Raw genomic sequence first — 25,498 nt, 5'->3', positions numbered from 1 at the left:
TTTGGATTACAAACTGCATGGGTTGATCAGAGCTTAAGAGTTCAAATGCAAGTCTATTTAAAAAAAACCACAGCCACCAAACTAATGCTCTTAGACCACAGAACAATGAAAGTCAGCAGTTATGTAATCTTTTATTGTTTAAAAATAATACACTGAGTTCTTGAAAAATCATGGATAAGTATTTCCTTTTGCCAGTTCTATGCCTCTGGGATAAAGTAAGACAGCTTAAATATTTAGTGCTCATGCAAAACTATACCAGTAGATTTACACTACTACAAAAGTTTCCAGATTGTGTATTTAGCTTTATACTATTACACAACAGTTGGTCTTCAAATATGGGAGCGCTACTATCATTCAGTTTTTCCTTTTAGTTGATCTTTCACACATTGATTCCTTCTTTTTAGCCTGCCATACTAAATTCTGTACTGAGCAAGGAACCTGGATGCACAACTTGAAGGTTATTCATATCTGATGCAGGAATGACAATGCATATCCTTGCTTTCTTTAGTTGGCCCCATCAGAAAAAGAGATGATGCAGTAAGAAAGTTTTGAGGGGAAGAAAGATTCCAGCTAAAGTAGAGCATTAGTAGTCATCAGCTAGAAAATAAAAAGGTTAAGAGAGAGATTAATAGATTTTTCATAATAGGAAAGATACAAGAAGAGCATTTGAGATTGAAGCAAATTAAAATACTAACTCTTACTTTCAATGGTGAGAATACAGGTGCTAGCAGATGTGCCTCTGTTGTTGACTGCTTTACACATATATTCACCTTCATCTTCTGGGAAGGTTTCGGGCAAATAAAGGCAATAGGTTTCTCCTCTTTCAATATATTGATAGTCCTCAGAGTCCTGCAACATTTCCCCCTCAAACCACCATGTGACTTGAGGTTTTGGTTCTCCAGTAATTTTAACTGTAAATCTCACTGGCTCACCATCAACAACTGATGTGTTTTTCAGTGACTTCTTGAACCAGGGAGCTCCAGATCGAGCTTGATCTTCCTCATCTTCACAAGTAGAACCATTAATAACGCTTCCCTCATCATCATCTTCTTCTTCCCTTTTCTGTTTTAAAATAATCCAGTTTAGAATTTTCAGAGTAGCAATAGCAGCACAACTGCTAGTAACATGTAGTTGATTACAGAAAAGCTGTTGTTTTTAAGAAGGGGAGATGCCTATCCATGCTAGAAAACAACGTTCTGAATGTGGAACAAGCAGCAAGTGCTGTCTAAACTTTGTTTTAATGTAGCTGGTATGGTTGGTGTCTTAGGGGAAAGTATAGGCATGAATAGTGATTGCATTTTCAGAATATTCAAAGGAAACTGCAGGTTCCTTCCAACATATTTCTCATGCTCTTCAAAATATTAACTCAAAAGCAATTACACAAATACAGTAATTTATGTAAATATAATGCTCATTTTATACTGATGGCTACAATGCCAGAAGTGGTAATCAGAAGCCAAGTTAAATGACATTGAGGACTGAAGAAAAGGTACTTTGTAATCTCTACCTTCTGTAATGCAGCATCAATTTCTTTTTGTTCGAACTGCATGCGGAGTAATTTTTGTTCTTCAATTCTCCTCTGTTCTTCTTCTTCCCTAGCCCTTGCCATTTGCTCAAAACGTGCCTTCATATTTACTTTATGAGTAAATGGAGCCTCAGATTTCTTGGCTGGTCTCACATCTACCTCGTCATCCTTGGGGGGAAAAAAAAATAGGAGATACTCATGTTTTACTTTTTAAATGTTCACAGCGATAGTATTAGTTTAATACATCAGTAAATTTAACTGTGCAAAGCCTCCCTGAGTCCTCTTGGTTATTTTTCTCCCCTCAGATTTGTTAATGTTGGATTTAAAATGAAGTCTCTTAATAATTTCTCAGGTTCTGAGATGGGTGGGTTTTTTTCCCCCTAAAAATTACCAAAAACATTTCATTTGATGAACCTTAGTCTAATATTTCAATTACAAGTTTTTCTAAAAAAATTTGCTCGAGTCTGCAAGGTATGGATTCAAGAAAAAGTATTGTACAGGCAGAAGTCTGTACTATGAATTCAGATGTTTCTTATGATGTCCCACTCTCGATGGCACTTTAATAGCAGTATGTTGTAGTAAAGCAATAGAAATAACTTTGGCTACAGCTGTAGCTCTGGATCAGAGACGATAAACTGTTAAACTAAGGTAAGGAAAAGAAAAATGCAGGGTTTTTGTGAAGTATAGAAATGGTAATTGGAATACTTGCTTTCTCTTACTGTCACATACTAGAGATATGGAACCTTTCTTCGCATTGTGCAGTTAGCTGGTGTCTTAGAAGTCACTGCTGATTTGCTTGTACAAGTTCTTATTTGTGCTATCGGCCTTTTTATTTGTGGCCATGAAAAGCAGGCCTTCCCAATTAAATTATCTACTCTGTGGGTTGTTTTTTTAGCTGGGCATTTGCTCCATTTTTTTGAAAATAAGCAGCTTAATTATCACAGAAAATTACTGTAGAGTAGATGAGGGAGGGGAGAAGATAGAAATACAAAATATTTGCAAAAGTAATTTCAAATGTATTAGAAAAATATTTTCTAGAGATTTTACTTTCCCGTGTAAGTAGCGTACCCTCTTGGGGCACTGCTAAGTGCTCAGTCACTTAACTTTTATGTCATGCTGTTCTGGCTTCAACACTTAAGCAGGTTGTTGACCTTATAGAAATGTTAGTGTCACTCGTTAAATGAAAAGTTTAAGAAGTTCTGAACTGATACTGAAGTGAATGATTGCAGATATTAAAGCCTCAGCGTGGGGCTTTGATTTATCTGGTGGAGACAAATTAGAGTTCAGAAGGAGCAGCAACTTGCATGACCATTAATAGAACAGACTCAAAAGTCAGCATGTTTCAGCACCTCAGGCCAGCAGTTTCTTAAAGTGCTGAATTGAAGTGTGAGCAGAAAAACACATCTCTGCTTGAGTGCAAATGATGGATGATAAACTGGTGCAGTTTCTCCTAGAGATGCCACCATCATACATCCAAAGAAGGGAACAGAGAAGTAAGGACAGAATCATGTTGGAAATACAGCAAATTTTGGTGAAAGCAATAGTATTGCCCAGTACTATCAGTTGTGCCAGTTAAGTAAATCACTGCCATACAGAACACAAATTACCTCTTGAAACTTCTCAGCTTCCCTTTCTCTTATTTCTTCATCCATTGCTCTTCTTTTGGCTCGTTCTTCTTCAATCTTTTTCTGTATTTCTTCTTGAGATAATTGTCCTATTTTCTCAAACTTGCTTTTCAGATTCTTCGCTTGAATAGAACCGCTTCTTTTTAGCTTTATTAATTCTTCATATTCTTTGCTTAGCTCAAAAGTTTCAGACTCCTCTTCCAGCTGTTTAGAAATAACAGAACATATCAGATAGAAAATATATCCTGGCTATTTTCACTACCTGTTCTCCCCACAGATTGGTGTAACTTTAAGTACTTGAACAATTCTTTTAGCTTGGATTTATTTCAAGTTGAAGATCTTTTCCCCCCCAATAACTTTTCTCTCAGTGTGGTCTGGACTATACTGAGTTTATGGCATCTTTAAGCTTTAATTTTAAAATGTCTTCTCTGGTTTTACAGGAAAAAAAAAAAAAAAACAAACAAATGAGATTTCAGGATGTCACAGCTGTAAAAGAAGTGACCTTTCTGGACACTGTTGTCAAACTATGTCTACAGCTGTAATTGTTTATACTGTGCTCTATCACTTCATGACCTCTGAAGGCAGTAAGAGAATATATTTCAGTTGTCTGTCTTCTTCCCCAGCATGCAAAATGTACTTGCAAAGCCCACAGGCTTTTATTACTTGCTTTAGCTTTGCTTACAAAAAAAATAGTCATTCCCTAATATTCAAAAGGGAATCATATTCTGAAAATTACCACCCACAACCAAATCAAATTGGTGTATGCTTCATGAATGTGATGTTCCAGTCATCTGGTATGCAAGGCGAATTCTGTGTGTGATTCTTAAAATCAGCTGTGACAGCCTACAAATCCTTGATACACTCACTAGAAACAACTTGAGGTCACTGTAATTCTCTCCAAATTATTTAACACCGCATTCCCCTGAACAGGGCAGGAATTTTGTTCTTTTGTTTTTGGTTTTGGTTCTTTTTTTGGTTCTTTGGTTCTTTTTTTTTTTTCATTTTCATTTTTTAACTTTGAATCTAGGTGTTTCTATTTTCCCTGGGTTGGAAAGACAGTGTATTCATTTTATTAACACAGAAGAATTTGCAGGTAACTGCAACTGCAAATGCTGAAAGGACAAGTTTGAAATTGTTTTTACTTTAAGAGTAGCAAGGGGATACAGGTTTTTTAGTAGGTAGATCACTAATTAAATGACTGCAACATTATAAAAAGATGTTTTTGATGTTCATTCTTTTCACATAATACAGAAGCATTGGTTTTAAAATCCCTTAAAAAGGAACTCCCAGTTAAAATCTTGAACTCTGAACATTGTATTTTTCTTCAGAGCATGCTTAACACATCTTTTGATGTACAAACCTCTCCCATTTCTTGTCTTAGCTGCTGGAATTCTTGCTTTTCCATTTCCAACTTTTGCCTACGCTCCTCTTCCGTGCGTCTCTTCTCTTCTTCCATCTTTTGTCTCAGCATCTCCTCAAAGTTGATTTCCAGTTTACCAGGGATGAGAGATTCTTGAGAAAATGTTTTAAACATTTCTGGTGATTCATCATCATCCAGCACCTGCTGGAAATGCAGATCGTTAATGGCGGAGGGACTTGGGAGGAAACATCCAAGTGTTCTGCCACAGAGCAGAGAGATGCAGGAATGGAGCACAGGTCTCATGTTTTGAGAAGGAAAGTGTTTGGGGGTTTTGTTCTTTCTTACTACAGCACTAAACTTTTTATAATGGAGATGAAGGTGTTTGTACAAATGCAGTCTTTTCTACAAGATGATGGGGGAGTGTGTCCTCTAAAAGCAGCTTTGGGACTCAGAGCTGTAAATTCCTGTTCATTCCACAGGCTGTCCTTAAATGAAGTATTTGTCTAAATGGCATTGCCCTTAACACTGAAGTATCTGTAGTCTTTCTTCTAGCAAACTGTGTTATATTTCTTTGATACCACTATTGCTAATATGTATAATTGAGAAGAATTTTCTGTGAGAAATTTATGCACAAATGGAAGATACAAAATCATGTTGCCAGTTCATTGTAGTGAGGATTTCCTTGTTTCCCTGTCCTTTTCTCAGGCTGCACAGCCTGGCTGGGCATTAATGATCATTCTGTATGAGAGGATGGCTTCTTTTTCTGACCAATTTATAAAAGGATAGTATGGCCCCAGAAAAGCACTTCTTCATTACTTCCAAAAGCAGGAAATCTAGAAACAAATATTTGATTCCACTGTACTTGTTAAAGCAGGGGTGATAGCATGGCCATCTGAGTTGCATAGGAAAACAAATTCTCAGTAAAAACCTATGTGAGTCTACTTGCGTGTGTAACTATGTAAACCTGTCACACTGATAGAGACTTTCTCAACAAGAGCAGTCTGTAAGGTGTGAGATGAGGTCAAATACTGATCCAGAACTGCACAAAAGTAACAGCTTTTGGCATGATGGAGTCAGTGCATGTTTGAACAGTCTTGTGGCAAACATTGTGGAGCCCAGTCTGCCTGAAATTCTGGACATTCCTAACAGGAGCCATCATCCAAATTCTAGAAGGGATTAATGGATCAAAGCTTTCAATTGAGAAAGTGTTTTAACTTTATTAAATATATATATATATATATGCACATCAAAATGCTTTAATACTTCCCTTTCTCCTTTATTGCTGCTTACTGCTGTCGTAATTTGCACTTTTTACTGCTGCTTGTGCCATCTTTGTTCATAGTGCTGTTCTGACCTATTTTGCCTGTTTCTGTTTTTATTTGATCCTTCAGTAATTGTTCTGTGGTTTTTGTTGTTGTTCTTTTTGGCTCAACCAAATACTCTTAGTCACTATAGATTTCCTTCAAATTTTCCCTGTGAGTAAGCTTTCAGTTGGATTTCAGCCCCACCATTCCTTCCATTCTTCATTCGTTTTGCATAATACAAGCATAGTTGTAGAAATTGTGTCATGGAGAAGTGGAGTCAAAAAAATGAAGCTGTAAACTATTTCCTTCAGTGAAAACAATGCAGAGCTGCATATTTTTTAGGAGATAACTACAGCTAAGTTGATAAAGAGCTGTGCAAGGCTCTTTCTGATGGTGTATGAATTTGTATGCTTATGAAGCAAGAAGCATTAATTCAAAACGTATTAACATATTTGTGTATGAACTTAAAAAGTGCATATGACCAAACAACTGCATCTGTTTGGATTTTTGAGCCAGTAATGAAAGGATAGTAAGCCAACTTATTCCTGATTTAAATGAAAAAAAGAGAAGGGATAATATCAGCTGAATTGTGTGATACATAAAACCCTTGTGGCTAGCTTGGTAAATATTATATGTGAGACTGTGGCTTGGTCTGGTTTGATTTCTACAAATGGGAACAGAGAGCTGTGGGAAAGAGTCCTGCAACAGCAGTGGTGTGCAGCTCTGCCAGCCAATTCTCAGTGGGCAACCAGTGATTGATACAAAATAGAACAGCTTTGTGTTCATACGAAGACAGGTTCTTCACGTAGTTACTAATGGAAAGTGACTGACAGTGGAGAGAAATGAATGCTTGAGTCTGAAAAGGATCAAGTTGATAGTGGGAGGCATGGAAGTAGCAGAAGAAAATGTAAAACTGGGAGGTCCTTGCAAAAGGAGGTAGAGGTAGCATTTGTGGTTTTCAGCTGCAGTGTTACTACTTCTGTTTGTGTGTATTTTTTCAGAAAGAACTAAAAGTCTGAAGAGGTTCTAAAACAACAATTTAAACACTTAAAAATGAACACGAGGTTTTAGTAATTCTGAGTGAGATGACTAATGTGTTCTTAAAATGCTAAAAAGCACATCAGCACGTTGCTGCTATATTGTGTAGGTGTGGATAACGCTTGTATTTTCTGTTCCAAGGAAACTCTGTATTCTTTCAGGATGCTAATTAACAGAAAATTTTTCAAGCATGTGTATGTTAAAAACATCTTCAGTTAATTTTTTAGACTAGTGAACATCTTTAAGTCTGCTGTTACAGTTGCAGGCTGTGGATGGATTAATTAATTAATTAAATGGATTAAGCCTTGATTAATCAATGAGATTCTTCTTGCTGGAATGCTTAAGCTTTTACACAGGCAGAAAAAATATTCTGAAGAAAGCAGTAAAAAACAGAAGGCATTCTGCTGTTTGTGCCTTTGCTTTACTTTCTTTGAATTATCTGCTCACTTTTCATAAAGATTATAATAGCAGAAATCCAGTAGCACTCCTTTTCCAGGGGCTTAAGGTTCTGTGCTCCCACTTCAGAGGTGTGCACAGACCATAGACATTATTTTCAATATTTGCTTTCCAGTACAAAATCAGGTATAAATTTACATTGTAATTTTGTGGGTAGTCTTTCAAAGCAGAGGTCTTGTCTTCAGCCCAATTTTCAGCCAGAGGGAGCACTGCTAACAGTACTAAAAGCCATACAAAGTGTTAATTTGCTTCACAAGCATCACCTTGAATTATGGAGAAAAAGAAAATGAATTAGGCATGCAGATGGTCTTTCAGTAGAGCCACACCGGGGGATGAAGGAAGAGATTGCCAGATATGTGTGTTACTGCACAGCTTTTTGTGGTACGTCTTGCCCTTTGTTTTGAAGAATACAGTGCTTGCATTTTAGTTGGTATTAGACTAATTTAACACTGTATTTCCTAGCATCCACCAGAAAGTAGTTGGCTTATATCCAAAAGCCTGCTGAAACTTGAACTTCTTGGAATAAGCAGTGAAAGACTCTGTGCAATTTTGTGTATGAACTACTGCTCCCACTCTCTGATGTTAGGCTTCCGTCTCTCCTTCCAAATAATGTCACTGTGTCAGTCTTTGCTCCCTGAAGATTTATCTTTGATATAATCTTAATTCAAATTCTATCATCATATATCACAGGAATCAGTTCTAGATTGATGTTCTGTATAAAAAGTTACAACAGTAAATTCCACAAGTTGCCTTTTCTGTTTCTCTGAACAAGTAATGAAATACAATAAAAACATCAATTAGCTGACTTCAGCTTCGTTTTTTCCTTCTTCAAGGGCCACAGATGACCTCAGAATATGCACTTGCAGTGAGCATTCTTCTAATGTGGCATTAATTACACTTAAGTGAGTAAAAAGTGTAGGGAGATTAACTTGGAAAACTGCAGCTAAGGAGACTGGAATTTCTTCCTTGCACCCAGCCAAAAACAAAAACTTCCTTCTGAAGATACTCTGCTTTCCATGTTTGTTGCACCTAGCATAGTACTAGCAGTTGGAAACAGCATCTGGTTTTCATTTGAGATCTTTTCTAGGCTTGCTTTGAGGAAGGATAATTTCTTGATAATTTTTTATGGAGAACCTTGATTAGTTTAGCTTCTAATAAGTCATAGGGTAAACTAATAAATAAAGTTAGAGCATATACCTGATTGTATTTAAAACTTTTCCCTTTCATTGTGGAGACTGATGGAAAATGATAAACTAAATACTAAACAAAGTATCATACCATGTTCTTCCGTGCTTCAGCAAATGCTCTTTTCTCTTCTTCTATACGTCTTCTTGCATCTTGTTCTGCTCTCCTCTTTTCCTCTTCTCTCCTCAGTCTTTCCATCTCCTCAAAACTGAGCCTAAGTTTACCAGGACGGAATTCTCTACCAGAATTTTCAGATTCTTCATGGCCACCTTCATTTATCTATAGAGAAAACAGAGGGGAAAAAAAAATAATATATATAATATATAAATTTATATATATACAATATATATATATGTAATACTGAGATAAGGTTGGTTGGTTTGTTTATGTATCCATTCTGAATAATAAATACTCCACTAATTCCTTTCTGATTCTTTATAATTGTTTTTTTTCTCCTGGAGAAAAAATAGAGACTTTCAAGGTGAGGCTGGATCAGGCCCTGGGCAGAGTGATGTAGCTGTGGTGTCCCTGTTCATTGCAGGGGAGTTGGACTAGATGGCCTTCAGAGGCCCCTTCCAACTTCATTTTAACCAGCAAAGAGAGAGAGGAAATATATTTCAGAATCCCATATCCCTTCTGTATTTATTTAAATCACTTCAAGGTGTACTTCAAAGCAGGATGTCTTACCAGGAAAAGGACAAACAATTAAGTAGCTGTTTCATAGTTTCAGGGTTGGATTATTTCCTGTAAACAAGCACTCCCTATTCACTTTCTTCACATCATTTTCATTGACTTTTATACCACTGAGTTTTCACCAATGCACTTAGCAGTTTGAAAGAAGGCTGTAGTTCTATAGCAAAACTAAAGCAACATCTTGAATCCAGACTGACGTTTTTGTTTCTCTTTTTTTTAGACATTTAATCATCACTGAAGAAAGTGAGATATTTCATTATTTCTTATCTCCAGTAAACATTATCTGCCAAGAGAAACCCATTGTTTGCAAACTGCAGCGAAGAACAAAAGAATGAACCATCTTCAGAGCATATCATGAGGTGCCTCATTTATTAATGGTGGAAATTGACTGGGAACTCTCAAGAGTATTAATACTCCAACTATCTGCGTACTGCAAGCAAGCCTGGTATGTTGGGTAGACAGCTGAGGGAATTACAGAGGTCTTTTATTTGGAACTCATAAGGGAAAAGAAAAAAAAAAAAAAAGAATCTAAGGAATTGAAGTGCTGAACTCTTCCTTTAAGGAAACTTTTTACTTGACATTTTGACAACCATCGATACCAGATATAACTGCATAGTAGAAAATGACCACAGGGGAGACTTGTTTTACTTTTGAATTTGTAAATTCAATTGTCAGACTTTTATATGATTTGGTTAATAAATGCAGATATATGAGGGTGGGAGATGTGAAGAAAACTTCAATTAGAATGGCTACAGTAACTTCACGGTTTTCCCTCTCCTTCATTTTCTTTTCTCTTTCACTCATATCTCTACTCCAGAAAGAAAACAAAAATGAGTATTACTGACATAATGCCAAGGTTATTGTTATGGAATGATTAGGTAATTTTTTTCAAGGGTAGAGGGAAGACAAGAGGCAGGGGTGAGGCGGGTATTAACTTCAGGTTTGGCATCTGCCTGAGCTTAGAACCCTCCCAGTTTGGACCAATTGGGAATTTCAGAAGTTCAGCTTTCTGGAGGTTCTGTGTTGTGCTGGTTTTTCATTTGTTTTGTTTTTCCCTCGAGCAGCAATTTGTTTTTGAAATATAGTCAATATAATGATCTTGTTTGTTTAAGAATGGTAATTTATGGTTACACTGTTCTTTTAAAGTTAAAATTAGCAAGTTCCTAGAAATAATATGTTTAGAGGTCTCATGAAATATGAAAAAACAAGACTCATTAAACTTCTTTGTATGTGAATGAACAAAGTCACAATGTCTGAGATTGTATAGAGGAAGGATACTTAAACAGAGAACTTCAAAATAAAGCTTTTGCAAACAGAGTGTAGCAAAATAGCAAATACAGTACTGAAGCATCTGGTGTATCTTATCGTAGCTAGTGCTAAGTGATTCCTTTGGTGTGACTGAAGAGCAAACTATGGTGAGGTCTGTTTATAGTTGAACTAAAATAAGTCTGGCTTATGATACTGGCAGTAGTTTTGCAAATTATATAAAACAGGAGTTGAGTGACATTTTGGTGTTGAATCTTGTAATTTGTAGTACGCTGTTGTTCACACCGCTACCTACAAGACAGCCAACCTGTCTTTCCTTTTCTTCATAAAAACAAATTTAAAAAAAAACATAATATATTGTATTTATAAATAAATGTGGGAGTAAGAAGTAGCGTTTTCCAATTACAGAATGTTTTCATAAAAATTGCTTACTGAAACAAATGAATTTCGTGATCAAATCAGAAAAGTGATTTTCTTCTTGAGGATATACAGCTTAAGGTACTACAAAGTGCAGATATGACAATTGATAATATTGACAACACATTTATAACACAAAACTTCCTTGTTTTATTAAAATAAGAGAGTTATGCCTGTTTGGTTAGTGAGTTAGAACCAAGATGAGAGCGGCTATTTCAAAACTTAGTGGTGACAGAATATTCAGCTTGAAATGGAGCTAAGCAATAAGAATCAGGTTTAGGAGTGGATGTAAAGGCATATCCTCTATCATAATTCTATTGCAACATGCACAAAACATGTACTTACCATTTGCTGCCTCGCTTCTTCAAAGGCACGTTTTTCCTCTTCTAAACGCTGTTTTGCTTCTACCTCTGCTTGCCGCCTTTGGTTTTCCTGTCTTTGTCTTTCAAGTTCTTCAAAAGTTACTTTCAGCTTACCAGGTGACAGAGATGCTTGTGTTTCATTGTCCTGATTTTCACCCTGTATAAGAAAAATGAAGTAGTTGCCTTCTAGATAATACTTGTTTATTGCTTAGATGTTCTCAGATGAGCGGTTTACCGTGAGAAATGAAAGGCACTTGGTTTCCTTAAGGAATTGGTTTTGTTCCTCATGTTTAAGCTTCATTTCTTCATCTGGTCTGCCTTTTTGTTCTGCTCTTTCTTTTCCTGTGTTATCAAAGTTTATTTTCATCTTCCCAGGTGTTTTGTTGGGTTTTACAGGCACTATTGTAACCAGTAGCGAATCATCCCCTTCCTGTCCAAAAAGATATTTATTATATTTTCATAAAGCTTGACTTCTAGGCAACTTAATTCTTAAACTGTTGTTTTTTTTTTTTTACCTGTGTGCACCAAAAGTTCCAAAATAATTACCTGTACTGAGTATTAACAAGAATAAAACTATCTGCCTCTGACAGTCACTAATTTTCTTGTAATATCTGAAATCATCAAGACTGAATTATACCTAAAACACAACTGCTGGCAAGGTGTCATTTCTTTATATATTTTCATTAACTATTTCTTATAAGTATTCATTATTGGGATAAGATAAGAACAAGTTGAATTTTGAATGTGTAGGAATTGTAGTGGCAGTCTACTTCTTACTATATAAGAGAGATACAGTGGTTGGGATAAGGTAGTAGTTCTAGAAGTTTGTTCTTTGTCAAGCAGATTAATTTGCTTTCAAAGGATGTCTCTGCTTCAAAATTATTTTCATAAATTAATGATAATGATTAATGATTAAATACCAAAATATGCTTCACCCAATTTTTTTTTTTTTTTTTTAAGTTAGATACCATAATAACAAGGACACTGTCAAATAACTTAGAAGTAATAGGTTTTGGTGGTGCGTTGTTTTCTTTTTTAACTGTAACAGGAATGTGATTTTGTGGTGGTGACAGGTGATTGGACCTTCAAGCCTAGATTTTTGAAATCATATATTTGTTTGCAAGATTTAAAATAGAAACCCACGTGTTAAATGAGTTCATTTGAGGGGAAAAAAAAGTTACCAGCAAGTTGAGACCCCTGTTCAAACATCAGTATATTGACAGAACCCCCTTTTAGTGACAAGCTTAAGGCAAAGAGCTTTATGATGATACTTTCCAAAGCCAGAGGATTTAGAGTATCATTGTCAGTATGCCTCAAATCATTGTGGTGGCTTTGAATATTTATATTTGAGGTGTTCTGAACCCTTCAACATATTATTCACGCTTCAGGCTCTAAAACTTAAATAAATTGAGTTTTAAGTGCAGATAAACACTTCTGCATGCTTTAAAAAGTTCTTAGGTCTTGGTTGATCTGCAGTGAAATACTTGTGCCCTTTTGGAACTCCTCCCAGCCCATATTACAATAATAAAGCAAAGTGAATAAAAATGCAGGTGAACATTTCTTTAAAAAAAAAAAGCTGATTACCTCTGCTGCTGATTCAGTTCCCGTATTGTTAAAGTCATCAATCTATTAAATAAGAATTTCATAGGATTACATTAATTTGGCTCTTTGCCTTAGATTTTCAAACATAGAACTGGATTTTTTATTTTTGTGTGTGTGTGTGTGTCAGTGATATGTATGTAGCACTTAAATTCACAGAGATGGTAACGGCTGAGCCTTTGGTGGAATATTTCGGGTAGGTTAGCAAGTTGAGGAACAGGTAACGTGACATCGTACACAAAGCATGCTTCAGCATTCTTAACACTTCAGTGATGAACCGAGGAAAGTGCTTTAGGTGTTCATTCTTCATGTCAGCATTCCATAATTGTATTTCAAAACAAACAAACCAAAAAACAGGAAAGCAAAAGTATTTCTGATTTTAGTGATACTGTCTTCCCCTCCGCTGCCAACAAAAAGTCTGTTGTATTTGGAGTCTTAATAGTGGTAGTTTTATACAGTAACATTCTTTCTAAAATTCTCCATGATATATAATTCTGTCCTTCAAAGTAAATTAAATATTTGCTGGATAAAACTACTTTTAGCAGGCAATGTAACAGTGTTGAAAGTAGAAAAAACTATATAAGTTCTTGTTGAAAACTGAGTTCTGCAGTACTGTTTCTCTTTTCTTACAAAAAGCCAAACCTCTTTTCATACGAAAAAAAACCCCAACCTAAATTAAATATTCCTAACTTTTTGTCAAATAAATAAATCTTATGGTCCTGGTTATCATCTCAATGTTTACTTGCACTGCAGTATTTGCAGCACTGAAGAAAACTTACAAATGGAATTTAATATGATGCCCCAGTGCAAAATGTTACAAATGACAAGATTTCCTCTACTGGCACAGTTAGAGTCTATTTACATGTGGATGCAGAGACAGCTCACAAAGTGATGAAGGAATAAATCATGACTTGAATTATCATGATTTTTAGTTTATTTGTACCTTCATATACTTGCCTGATGAGGTCATTTTCCTACTTCTTCCTTGCCTCAGTTTATCTATCACTGAACTGTACTCACTTATTTATAAGCAAAAATTGCCTAAAGTAAGGGTTCATAAATAAAAGCAATATTTTCAGATTAATTCAGTAAATACTATAAACACTTAAAAACCCCAGCTTGTGCCTGGTTTCTACTCCTACCACATTTTATGTCTGCCTGCTTCTGCCTGTAACTCAAGCTTAAAAAACGATTACCCTAAAGATTATTTAGAGAATATTTGTCTTCACTTTCTTCCCCAGTTCCATCCCATTCAGTATCTCCCATGTAAACCACTACTATCAGAAATCTTAAAGCATACTTTTGCTGAATACAAAACTTTTTCTGATTTATTTACAGTTATACCTTATTTGGATCAGATCACCATACCTCCTGTGCTTTTTTGGCTAATTCTCTTTGAATTTTCCTTTTCTCAATCATATCCTGCTCAATTCTGCGCTTTCTTTCTTCTTCCGTTCTTTTTCTTTCTTCTTCTTGTCTTTGCTTCTCCATTTCTGCAAACTTGCCTTTAACAGTTCCTGTGGTATGAAACACACAATTCAGTAACGAGATCTAATACCTGCCCAGTGGGTTATGTGGCCTTTAAACTCTGGCCTCTCTTACCTATTAGCTTTGGAACATAACCTTTGTCTGTCTTAGATGACTTTGTATCGTCATCTTCATCAGATGCAAGCAGTTCTTTCATCTGGTTGACGAAATACAGAAAAAGTAAACAGTTTTTACACCTTAAATGAAATTCCAATGATACTGTCTTTAAATAATGTGAAAATACTTTCACGTGCAATACTGAATATTAAAATAACATAAAATATTTGCAAAGAAAAGTAACCTCCTGCTTTCTCCTGTTCCATTCTCTCTCTCTAACATATTGTTCTTTTCTTCTTTGCTTTTCATCTCTAGATCTCCTTTGATTTCTTTCTTCCCTTGCTTTCTGCATAGCTTCAAATTTATCCTTTACATCACCCTTGTGAAGCTTGGGCACATAGGACTTTTGGACGGGTTTAGATGAAGAAAGCAGAATCTTGATGAAGATATAGAAGAAATGAAGATAAGAAAAAGAAAGTTGAAACAGATGAACAGAAGCAGACTGGATTAGAAAGAATGTAAGAACATAAATGTACATTTGGGATTATGAACTCTGTGCCACCAGCCATCATCTATTAAGTATTTGTTCAAAACTAAACAGTAATAAATACAGAAATATCCTAAACAAGTTTTGGCATTGTATTAAACTTAAAAACTGTGATGCATAAGTAAGTATACGAGAAATATAAATGCACACTTTTTTTTTTTATTTCTATGGGCTTAAACATTATATATAGATTTGCATTGTTGCATTGAAATCGTAAGCACTCAAAGAGGTCCTACACCCCTAAGACTGCATTTAAAATAGGCAGACGTGTAATAGAACACGCCTGTGCTCTGCAACTCTTCCACATCTGTAAATGGTTTTAAATACATGGTACTATTAGTTCATTTAAAACCTCCAATATATTATATACTTATTTCTTTTCTTAATATTCAGAGAAATTCATCCAGAGATTTTATGGTGTTAAGGGTCAAGAACCCGGCTTGCAGGAATCTGATCCTGATAAAGGTAATGAACACATCTTTGCCAATACTTAAATAAGAGAAGTACCTACTTTGCAGTATTACATTTTCCATCTTTTTACTGCAGTGACTGCTGAAATGTTGTCAATACAGTTATGCTGAGAAAACTGGCTGAAAGAAAGTCTGTTTCATATTTTCCACCTAAACCAACAGCAGATACTGTAATGATGTTTTGCTTTTGGTCCTGCCACTCATGGTATCATGGCACAAGAAGAAATATTTTAATAATTTTAATAATATTTTAGCCTGAATTTTCCCCAAATGAAGTTTCTTCATATTCTGTTAGCTTAGTTTTGCATTCTTCATTCATTTTTAATACCAATAAGAACATTTCCCACACTTCATCAAATCAGGTGATCTTCCTTAAGCTGCTCTCAAGCATCCTTCGATTGTCTTACGGTAAAATCAATAACAGCCAGACTTGCAGGATAATTGTATTTTACAATTGTTTTTAACTGCCCTATTTACAAGCATCAGTTGTAAATTCCTATATTACTTCGATTACTTTAAAATTAGTACATACCTCAGTTTTCTGTGCAATGTCATTCATGGTTACAGTATTCCGCTCTGCACCTGGTATGTTTAAGATTGCTTTCAGTTTCTACCTGAAAGAAACAGTTCTAGTTATATTCCTTTCTTTTCCTTTTAAATGATGCTTTGACCATCTTCCTGTAAATAAGTTTGCATGGGCCGAAACTGATGTATCACAATTTCATTTGGTCCTTGGAGGTTCACGAAGAAATGAATAGGTTCTAAGTATGCAACAGTAATTAAAAGAACAAGCTTGTGTTTCACTATTCATGCTCATACCCCTCCACACAGTCCCAGATATTGGTTTTTAATTTCCATTTTAAAAAGAAAGTCCGAGCTCTCAGCCAAGCTCTGGCTGCCCTGGCTGCCTGTTACGAAACTGTTTTTCTCAATACTGTGCTAGCAGAAAGGAATGTGCTCTGCACCTCTGCTGCTCCGCTTCAGGCTGAGGTCTGAGCCAGCGAGCTCAGGTTGCAAGAAGTCCGCAGAACGCCCGGGCCAAACACAGCCTGCTGGAGATGCTGCCTTGCCTTTGTATGGCTTTGGTGGAGAAGCAGTGCTTTATTCCTGCTGCCATGGAGTGTGCGAGAGAATGGAGGTAGGCTTCAGCTAGGTTTTGCATCTTGACTTACCTTGTGAGGTTACTTGTACAAATCTGAAAGAGGAGAAAAATCACAGCCAAAACCTTTCTTTTTGTTTGCCCCATGCCGCATGTATGCAGTTCTGAGGGGATGAAAACTATTAAGTAGAGAGAAACATTTCAGGAGCAACTAACAACTATCTGGTGCTATAGATAGCGGAAGTGCCATGTCACACAAGGATGTGACCAAAAATGGCAGCATTCCCTGTTCTAGAGGCCAAACCATCACTTTATGAATGAACTGAATGTGACTGGGGTGTAACGAGAGCAGACAAGTTATATTGTGGTTTTATTCAAACCTAAAAGAAGAGTCTTAGTCCATGGATGGTAGTCATTTAGTAATCCTATTTATAGCCCTGATTCTAGGAAGTGAATCTTCACAAAACTGTGCTTTGATTCTGTCAGTTCTCAGACTCCATAATTACTCCTTGGAAAAAATGAACAAACAAACGTGTTCCATCTGAGCTGATGTAAACATTTTTCGCTTAGCATTCTCACAGCAAAAGTTATAAAACAGAAGTCTTTCAGTGGGCACTAAACTGGCTTTGAAGCTTTGTAGTTAAGACTTAAAGTTTTCTGGCAAAAGCATACGCAAGCAATTCCTAGAAGGCACTTGGTTTCCTGAGTCAAGATGATCATCATGGCTGATGTCTGTGAAAATCAAATTTACTTGAATAGAACCATAATGATTATTACCACAAGAAACATGCTAATGGCTCAGTTACACCTTCAGTATTTTTTTGGCAGCGTGGAACAGAATCTGCTTTGCTTTAATGTACGACAGCTTATTCCTGACTCCCTTTCTCCTGCTAAATCAAGGAAAGCCCCAGCTTTGCAATGCGGTCAGTCTGAGTTCCAAACTCTTCCTATGCACAGTGCACTGAGGAACTGACATCCCCCACCAGCCAGTGTTAGGCACATACAAGACTTAAAAATACTATGATTCTGTGAAATAATTACAAAACGACTTTGTCACATGAATATGAGCTGAATTTAGATATATTGATGTAGAAATGACACTTCCTTGAAAAGTTAAAAAGAGTGCATTTTATGATCTTTTTATAATCTTTGTCTGTAGTGTCTTTTGGGGGAGGGAAAAAATAAAAAGGAAAAAAAAAATGAGCCAGGCAAGTTTTTCATTTTTCCAAAAGATGGAGAAATATGCAAAACAAAAAATACACTGCAATCCTAGGGATGTAAGGAATGAAGGCACTCTGATTGTTTTTTTGTTACATTTTTCCCCTTAAAATCAGATGGGAATGGCAGGGTACCTTATGTTTAATTAAACAGGCTTTAAATTCTCTCATTCTTAATTATGAATAGACTACAAATGTGGGAATTTTTATGTGGCATTAAAAATAATGAGCGTTAGGAATTGTCTTTATGTTGGCTCTTCAGAAATACGCAAAAGGCGTCCTCTGTGGCTGGTGCTGCTTTAGCTGCTGAACGAGATTCTTAGATATCCCAAGATATCTAAGCCAGAGCAGTCACAATATAGGAATCAGGAGTGTTTGGCTACCACAGCCTGCAATGACTGACAAATCCTGAATTCTGGGAATTCAGCTTCAACATCTGGCTTCTCATTTTCAAACGAGTATGTAAAGTCATTGCCCAAATCAGACTGACAAGCATCTTTTTGCAAAGATCATCTTTGTAGAGCGATATGTATAGGATGCATTTCTGTTTGTCACTTGTGGACGCAGAAGTACTAAATGTAAGCTCCTACTTACTTTCAGATAAGCAGATTACAATTCTGTTGTGTCTGGTAGGACAGATAACGTTAAAAGCATTCTTGGTCTAAAGGTCCCTGTATGCCATGGATGTCCAACCTTTTGGCTTGCCTGGGCTGCACTGAGTGAAGAGGGAATTGTCGTGGGCCGGATATGTGTTGGTTGATCCAAAAGTAATGCCTCCTATTTATCTCCATGAAAAAGACAACCAATACAAAGAGCACTGTATCAGTTTGAGAGAACAAATTCTCAGCTACAGAGTGCTCTTTTTCAATACAGTCACCACCATCACCACCATTAGCTGTGCAATTTTACCCTGCATGCTGCGGTCATAAAAATCTGCACCACTGGAGTTGATCCATTACAACCACTGCTGAAACACAGCATCCACCACTTCACTGTGCCAGCATCCACTGTTTGGTCTCCATCACCATTCAGCTAGTGTCAATGAGCGCCATTTTTTCCACATGGAGGAATACAGTTACACACATTGACCTAGAAGTGTGCATGAAGCCAGAGGCCATTTGGTCAGACCGCCCCTCTGCTGCCATTTGCCACGCAGCAACATGTTACAGAATACTGGGGGGAAGCTTCAGCCTCTACTGCCGTCCCTCCAATGTCTGCCTCTGATGTCATGGGACAATATAATAAAATAGGAGGCATTACTTTCCAAGCAGCCCTCAGAATACATATTTAATATATATAAAGTAACAACACTTAATTGTTTAATGCTTTTTATCAAAACATAAAAAAGAGAGCTACAAAACCAAAGAACTCGTGAGATATGTGACCTTGTTTTTGTGAAACTAACGCGTCAGTCTGGTTTGATGGCAGTGGGTGCAATTCTTAGTGAGCTCTCAAGGTGTCCATCAGAGATGATGGATGCAATCTTACTCTTGCTGTGTTTCATCCTTCAGTTGCTCACAAATGTATGTACAGCCTAAAAGCAATGGCACGAGGAAGGTATGACTGTGAAGTGAAAGGATCTCCCTCTGGTCAGAGAGGGCTTATAAAAGTCTGGTAAAGAGACATGATCAAATTTTTTATTGCAACTCTATACATTACTTGTGAATTTTCTAATGGAATATATTTGACTGAAAATGGACTCACACATAAACAAATATATATATATATATATATTTGCAATCTTGAAACCTCTTCTCAAATTCCTGTATCAAAACGGAAAGCATGGCTGCATATTTTTTGAGGCTCACAGGACTGTGTTCAGCCAGTGTATCAAAATCCACAAGCATATTTGCCATAACTTTAGCTGGCACCACACTGCACCCTGTGCCCTGATTTCAGCCCAGGACAGCAGGTTGGATGTGCCTGCTACATGTTTTAAAATATGTTCGTGTATTGTGCTTTCGAGTTTGGGTGTTTTAAGAGTTTATCTTCTTTTGCGTAGGTAAGTGATATCCCATAATAATCAATGTGACTTAAAACTAATGAAGACCCTTTGACTTCCTCATTCTTTCATGCTGAGAGAACCCTTAATGCAAGGCTGGAGCAGAGAAGTTAGTCCTAATGTTAATCTCTCGTGAGGAATGACTCCATTTCACTTAAAGTACTCCAAGCGATGTCCAAATGCTCACTGAACTCCATCAGGCTTGGGGCCATGCCCCCCTGGTGCAGACCTTTTCCCTAACCCCCACCTGCTCCTCCCCTGTCACAGCTCCATGCCATTTCCTCGGGCCCTCTTGCTGTCACAGAGAGCAGAGCTCAGAACTGCCCTCTGCTCCCTGTGGGGAGCTGCATGCCATGAGGCCTGTCAGCTCTGCACTGAACAAACCACAGGACCTCAGTTGCTCCCCATATATCTCGCCCTGCAGACCCTTCACTGTCTTCACAAACCTTGGATGCTCTCTGGTTGTTTTACATCCTTATGTTGTGATGACCAAACAAGCGTGTGGTGCTTGAGGTGAGGAGAAGAGTGGGACAATCCCTTCCTTCACCCGCTGTCAGTGCTGGGCCTGGTGCACCACATCCTTGTAAATCCCTGCTCTTTGAACTTTCAAAAATGTGCTAGTCTAACTTGTTGTGGGCCTTCAAGATGGTAGATACATCTCTGCCATTTGGAATACTGCCACATCTCCTCTTACTTTAGGTCACTTTCCAATCCTTTGGCATCACCTACCTGTTAATGTGCTTGAAGGTTAGCCAGCTGGCTGCAACACATTTTGCAGCTGTAAGTCATCCTGCCTCCACCTTTGATGCTAATAGATATGGATGTAAAGCAGTAGGTCCTCACTACACATGATACAGCCCATGTTTGACTCCTCACCCCTCAAACATGAACAGCAGCAGGACCTTGCTTCAGGGACCCCTCAAGTGGTTTCCTTCAAGGTCCGGAAGCCCTAAAGCCTACAAATTGTGGAAGAATAATTCCTTCATCATCTACTGATAGCTTTGCAGAAAGCATGTGCTAATTTTCCAATCCAAGAAACTTTGACATTTTGCTATTTTCTAACAATAGCAACTTTTAAGTAAGATACTATTTAATACAAGCAGTGCTTATTCTTTAGGGCAGCAAGGGTCTACATGTATGTGTACTTACTTCAGAAAACATCTGTCCTTCTACTATGAAGTTGTCAAGACTTAAGATTCACTCTATCTTTTGTTTCCTGAGATCATCATATCAGAGGAAAAGTCATAGGAGCTCCTCAACAAAGATTTGCACTCCGAAAATCCCAGGATCACAATATTGAACATAACTGACCAAGAAGTGAAGGCTTTTCTTTTCCCATCCAATCTCATCACCTTGGCACTCACATCACACTGTTCATATCATTTTTTTCTCACATTTTACCTCCCTAAGCTTGAGATACATCTCAGGAAATGTTAAGCCTGGCATTTTCATGTTTGTACTGAAATTGCTGGATTGCGGTTCCATCTTTAGAAGAAGAATACAGCAGGATTTTTCTAGAAGGAAAATTTAACCTCCAACATTAGACCAATGGTTTTACATTTGGAACTGCGTGGAAGAGAAAGCACCATTATGAGCACGGCTTGACTGGCTGTAATGCAAAGCCATCTCTCAAAAGTTTCAAGTCAAAATGTAGTACAAAACCACTAAAGTGCAGAGAACTAGGCAACAGATCAGAAATACTCTGGGTAATTCACAGAGAAAACAACTGTGTCTGTTTTCGAGCATGTTATTTGCATGCTCTTAATGGTTATGCCATCGGCTCTGGTGATACGTCTCAATTTGTTACGATTGTTGCACTTCAGCTTTTCACACAGACCTCCTAAAACCTCACTCTAGGCAAAACATCCTAAAACTGAACAAATTAAAACCATTAGGGGGACACAAGAGGTTTGATAGCTCCTAAGTCTTGAAATCTACCTACTTAAAAGTAACTTATTTTTATTTCAGCGGAGTAATTAACATCCTCACGTGAGAGATGCGGAGAAATACAAATGTTTTCCTTCTCTTTACAAATGGGAGTACAAAGCCAGGACTTAAAATAACCGTCGAGCTGCTCTGTGATTTCTCCTTTCAGGAGGCCCCCCTGCCGTCTTCCTGGCTACTGTGAGTTATAAATAAGCCCTCTGCAGCACAGTCTAAGTTACGGTTACCATCTGTCTCTCTTTGTGATCCACTTGCAGGGAAGATTCCATTATATAAGAAAACCATATTGTGAGACTTGGAAACTTAGCACTTGCAGCCAAAGCACTTAAGAGAGGAAAACACAGTCCGTAATGCTAAAGTATTTAAAGAAGGATTAAATAGAACTAGGGAGAGGAGGGGAAGGTGAGCAAGGCTCACCATTTCTGTCCTTACTGCAACTTCTCTGGTATGACACTACCAGTTGTTGTACTAAATTACAGATACTAAAGTAGATTCTAAAATTATCAGGCATGGGGGAAGGTCCTGAGCTGGTATAAACTGCAGCCAATGAGCAATGACAGTTAACACCAGCTGCCCAGTCATTGCTTTTCTGTAGAATACAAAACTACTTCCACTCAGTCGTATTTAATTCACGAAGTCTTTACGATTAAAGACTTATTAATAAGGACCTACCAAAAACTGACTCAGTTAGCTCAACTTCATCTACAATCTTTTCCTCCCTCTTTCAAATTCTTGCATTTTGAGTCTTCTGTTGCAGCAGAATGGCCTTTGCAGATATTGTGCTGTTTATTAAAATGTACTATTTTGAATACGTTCATACAACTCTAAATACTCTTGATGTGACAATGCCACACAGCCCAGCTGCTGTGTTAGAAAAATAAAATCACTCCTCTCTGTGGAAGAGGTCTGCCCCTTAATTCCTTGGTCCCTTCAGGTGCTATTATGGCTAGGCATACTCCAGAAAAAATGGGACCCAGGGAAGCACTGTTGAGATATTCAGGCCCACGATTCCATGTTCCAAGATATCTGCAGATCCTGATTACGAGGCGCAGTAAATTGTGAAGCCAGATCCCCGAGAGAAAAATGCATGTTTTGCCCCATGCCACAGTTCCTCCAGCCCCTGCTGTGTCCCAGAAGCTGAAGAGAAACCCTTAAATTTCAGCTCGACTCCTCCTGTTACTGACAGACTTTGAAAGCGGGCACAGAAATGTGGGACAAAACGCTGCGCGTGAGGTACGGCTGCAGTTTGCCTCTTCCTATCTCAGATGCCAGCACACAGCCCTACGTGCTGCTTCTCTGACACACAGATCCTTCACACATGGAGTGAGCTCCATTGACCATCTCCACTCTACTGAGCGCTGGGCCAATGTCTGAGGGCAGTGCCTTCACCAAGGACACAGCCAGCGCACAGCACAGCAGGGCTCACCCCGAGCGCTCCCTGAGCTCACCTCAGCTTTCCCCACCTCATTTCCAGCACCATTCCTTGCTAAGAGAGCTACAAGGCATAATATCCACATGTTGTAAGTTATGGATTATCTGACAGAGGAAAACACCCATGTATGGCATTCCAGACACGGCCAGAGAAAGCATTTCTTGGGGATCTGTCCTGAACTGTTGCTGGCTGCCCAGTTTTGTATTGCACTGAGGGTTTTCTGCACATACCAGATGTGTTCCCATGTTGGTGTGTATTCTTTAGTGCAACTGGCCTCCCTATAGGACTAATTATCATTTCATAATTTCGTTTTGCAAGGCATTTTTCTAAGAGACCTGAGGGCAAAACAGCACCGCTCTGTAACACACAGCCGCACACCGGCTGGCTCCAGAACGGCGCTGCGTTCCCCTCAGCGTTTTCTTCGCGAACGTTCATTGTATCGACAGAAGCTCTTCTACACCCAGGCCAAAACCGGTGACAAATCGTTGGTAAGCTGTCAGAGGAGCGCACTATTTCCCCCGAGCCGCGCTGCCTTACAGCGGCAGAAGCCGCTAACAAACAGCACTGCGCTCCAAAGCAAACGATCGGCACGGCGCTCACAACCGCTCAGCACGGCGCCGGCAGCTCCCGGTGCGCTCGCGCGGAGCCACGCGTCTCACGGCCGCGCGGATTTCTGACCGCACAGCTCCGCGGAAAGCAGCGCCGTAGCGCGACCCCGTGCCGCTCCGGAGCTCCTTCCGCCGGGCTCTCCGACCCTTCCACAGCCCTCCGCCTCAACCCTTCCTTCCAGAGGCGTCCCGGGGCCCCGCGCTGCCCGGTGCCGCTCTGCCCGCGTTGCGGAACCCACCGACCCTCCGTCGCCCTTCTCAGAGGGGATGCGGCGAACCCCTGCCCGGCGAGGTGTCCGGTCCGACGAGCCCCTCCGCTCCTTACCTGGGAGCGCTGCCCCGCCGCTGCGTCTCGGCGTAATCCCGGCGGAGCGGGCGGGAGCGGTGGCGGCTGCGGAGCGCCCCTTGGCTGCGGCCGCCGCTCCGCCGCTGCAACTTTCCATAAAAGTCGCGGCGCGCGGCCGGCGCCCGCATTCCAGGCGAGCCCCGCGGCGCGGCAGCTGTCCCGCCTCAGCCTCAGCCCCGGCCCGTGGCGGCTCGGCGTGCCCGGCCCCTCGGCGCGGCGGGGGGCTCAGCCCGGCCGCCCCGTCAGCTCACACCCCCCCCCTCCGCCCCCACCCCGCACAGCCGTCCCCGGCCAACGGGCTTATTTTGGGCTGGAAGCACCACGGAGCTATAAATAACCGGGGAGGGGGGCTGCGCATTCCTGGTCGCGGGGCGGCGGCGGAGCCCCGGGGCCGGCAGCGGTTGTGTCCCCGTCCCGGATCCCCGCCGTAGGGAGCCCCGAGTCCCGCACAGCACACTCACCCCCGGCTGCGGAGCGCTGCTGCCTCATGCCCCTCAGCGGGGCGGCTTTATAACCTGCCGCCGTCAGCTCCTCGGTCGCTTTATGGCACACGCGAAGCAGTCGCCTAATAATAGTGCTGTGACAGTTAGCTGATGGAGCGGACAGGAATCCGGCCCGTGCCAGAACCCAGAGCGCGTTCAGCCTAAAGCAGCGCCTTGCTCTGGAAACTTCACTAAGCACAGGCAGAAGCGTGGTTTTATTGCATCTGAATGCATTCCTTTTCCCCCTTGTTTCCTACCTTTCCAGTTGCACGGTCCCCAGCACAGGAGAACGTCCTCCTTTCTATCTCCCTTGTATTTTGTCTGCCAGACTGGAGCCAAGGGGCAGCCGGAATCACAGGCACGGGGCTGATAACCACACGCCCTCAGCCTTTGCCAATCTGAACAACAGATACCAATGCTAAAACACAGTATGTATTTCAAAGGACAGCACAGAACTTTCCCCCCGTGCCACGGTCAGAAAAGTTGTACTGCCAAAGTCAGGGCACACACGCTAATAGGCAGGCATTCAGTTAGCAGCTTTCAGCAGACATACACCCAAATTTGCTCGTATCAAAACATATCTGCACTGCTGTTGTGCATCAGCGAGGATTGGACGCCTTCCTTAAGTTCTATGTTTTATTACCTGCCCTCCAGGGAAGCCTTAGCTCATGTAGTGGGACTATTTGGAAATAAACCTGAGAACAAAACAAAAAACAGCTCCTAAAACCACGAAAAGAGATAACAACCTGACAGAAATAGAAGAAAGCGATTAAACGACACTGATTATGGCAGAGATCTCAGCAGCAGACCAGCCGCTGCCTTTGTCACACCTCTGATACCTGCTGTGTCTGCAGCACGGCAACCATCCTTGGGGCAGGGTTCTCTTCCTTCGTTAAGACGTCACCTGTTTGACTTCCAGGGCTAAAAATTCCACTCT

General features: G+C 39.5%; 2 protein-coding genes across 30 annotated transcripts in view; one reads left to right on the top strand and one right to left on the bottom strand.

Annotated features, from left to right (window-relative positions):
- FUBP1 (far upstream element binding protein 1) overlaps nucleotides 1-9,723 on the top strand; it is a 35,930-nt gene extending 26,207 nt beyond the window's left edge. For 6 of the 10 annotated variants that reach the window (XM_048945174.1, XM_048945172.1, XM_048945169.1 and 3 more), the window contains one exon: nucleotides 9,407-9,723. In XM_048945174.1, coding sequence (XP_048801131.1) covers nucleotides 9,407-9,424 — 18 coding nt within the window. In that variant the 3' untranslated portion in view covers nucleotides 9,425-9,723. The remainder of the gene's footprint in view (nucleotides 1-9,406) is intronic. The other 4 variants (XR_007377068.1, XR_007377067.1, XR_007377066.1 and 1 more) reach the window with 1 other exon arrangement.
- Nucleotides 113-24,928, bottom strand: NEXN (nexilin F-actin binding protein). 20 transcript variants are annotated; one of them, XM_048945184.1, is made up of 14 exons: nucleotides 24,819-24,928; nucleotides 15,964-16,045; nucleotides 14,659-14,850; nucleotides 14,433-14,514; nucleotides 14,199-14,347; nucleotides 12,816-12,857; nucleotides 11,467-11,661; nucleotides 11,215-11,388; nucleotides 8,587-8,772; nucleotides 4,511-4,714; nucleotides 3,133-3,354; nucleotides 1,508-1,693; nucleotides 696-1,062; nucleotides 113-597 (listed from the first exon to the last, which is right to left on the bottom strand). In XM_048945184.1, exons 2-14 carry the CDS (start codon nucleotides 15,988-15,990, stop codon nucleotides 584-586), a joined length of 2,040 nt encoding a protein of 679 aa, XP_048801141.1. In that variant the 5' UTR covers nucleotides 15,991-16,045; nucleotides 24,819-24,928; the 3' UTR covers nucleotides 113-583. The 20 variants fall into 20 exon arrangements, with proteins under 20 accessions (XP_048801141.1, XP_048801140.1, XP_048801144.1 ...); XM_048945183.1 differs by lacking the exon at nucleotides 24,819-24,928 and adding an exon at nucleotides 24,541-24,644; XM_048945187.1 differs by lacking the exon at nucleotides 24,819-24,928 and adding an exon at nucleotides 24,059-24,276 and having other exon boundaries at nucleotides 15,964-16,041.
- Between the last annotated feature and the right edge of the window lie 570 nt (nucleotides 24,929-25,498).

This window comes from Lagopus muta, chromosome 5, assembly GCF_023343835.1.
Source record: "Lagopus muta isolate bLagMut1 chromosome 5, bLagMut1 primary, whole genome shotgun sequence".
Taxonomy (NCBI): domain Eukaryota; kingdom Metazoa; phylum Chordata; class Aves; order Galliformes; family Phasianidae; genus Lagopus; species Lagopus muta.
Note: the sequence above shows the minus strand (reverse complement) of the source record. Positions and strands in the feature narration are given on the sequence as shown.

Excerpts from the sequence above, each read along its gene's own strand:
- NEXN (XM_048945176.1), bottom strand. The coding sequence starts at position 14,952 with ATGTACATTTATGTTCTTACATTCTTTCTAATCCAGTCTGCTTCTGTT. Across the intron at positions 11,389-11,466 it reads AGTGCCTTTCATTTCTCACG|GGTGAAAATCAGGACAATGA; the intron begins GTAAACCGCTCA and ends TTTCTTATACAG. Across the intron at positions 4,715-8,586 it reads CTGAAGCACGGAAGAACATG|CAGGTGCTGGATGATGATGA; the intron begins GTATGATACTTT and ends CTGCATTTCCAG.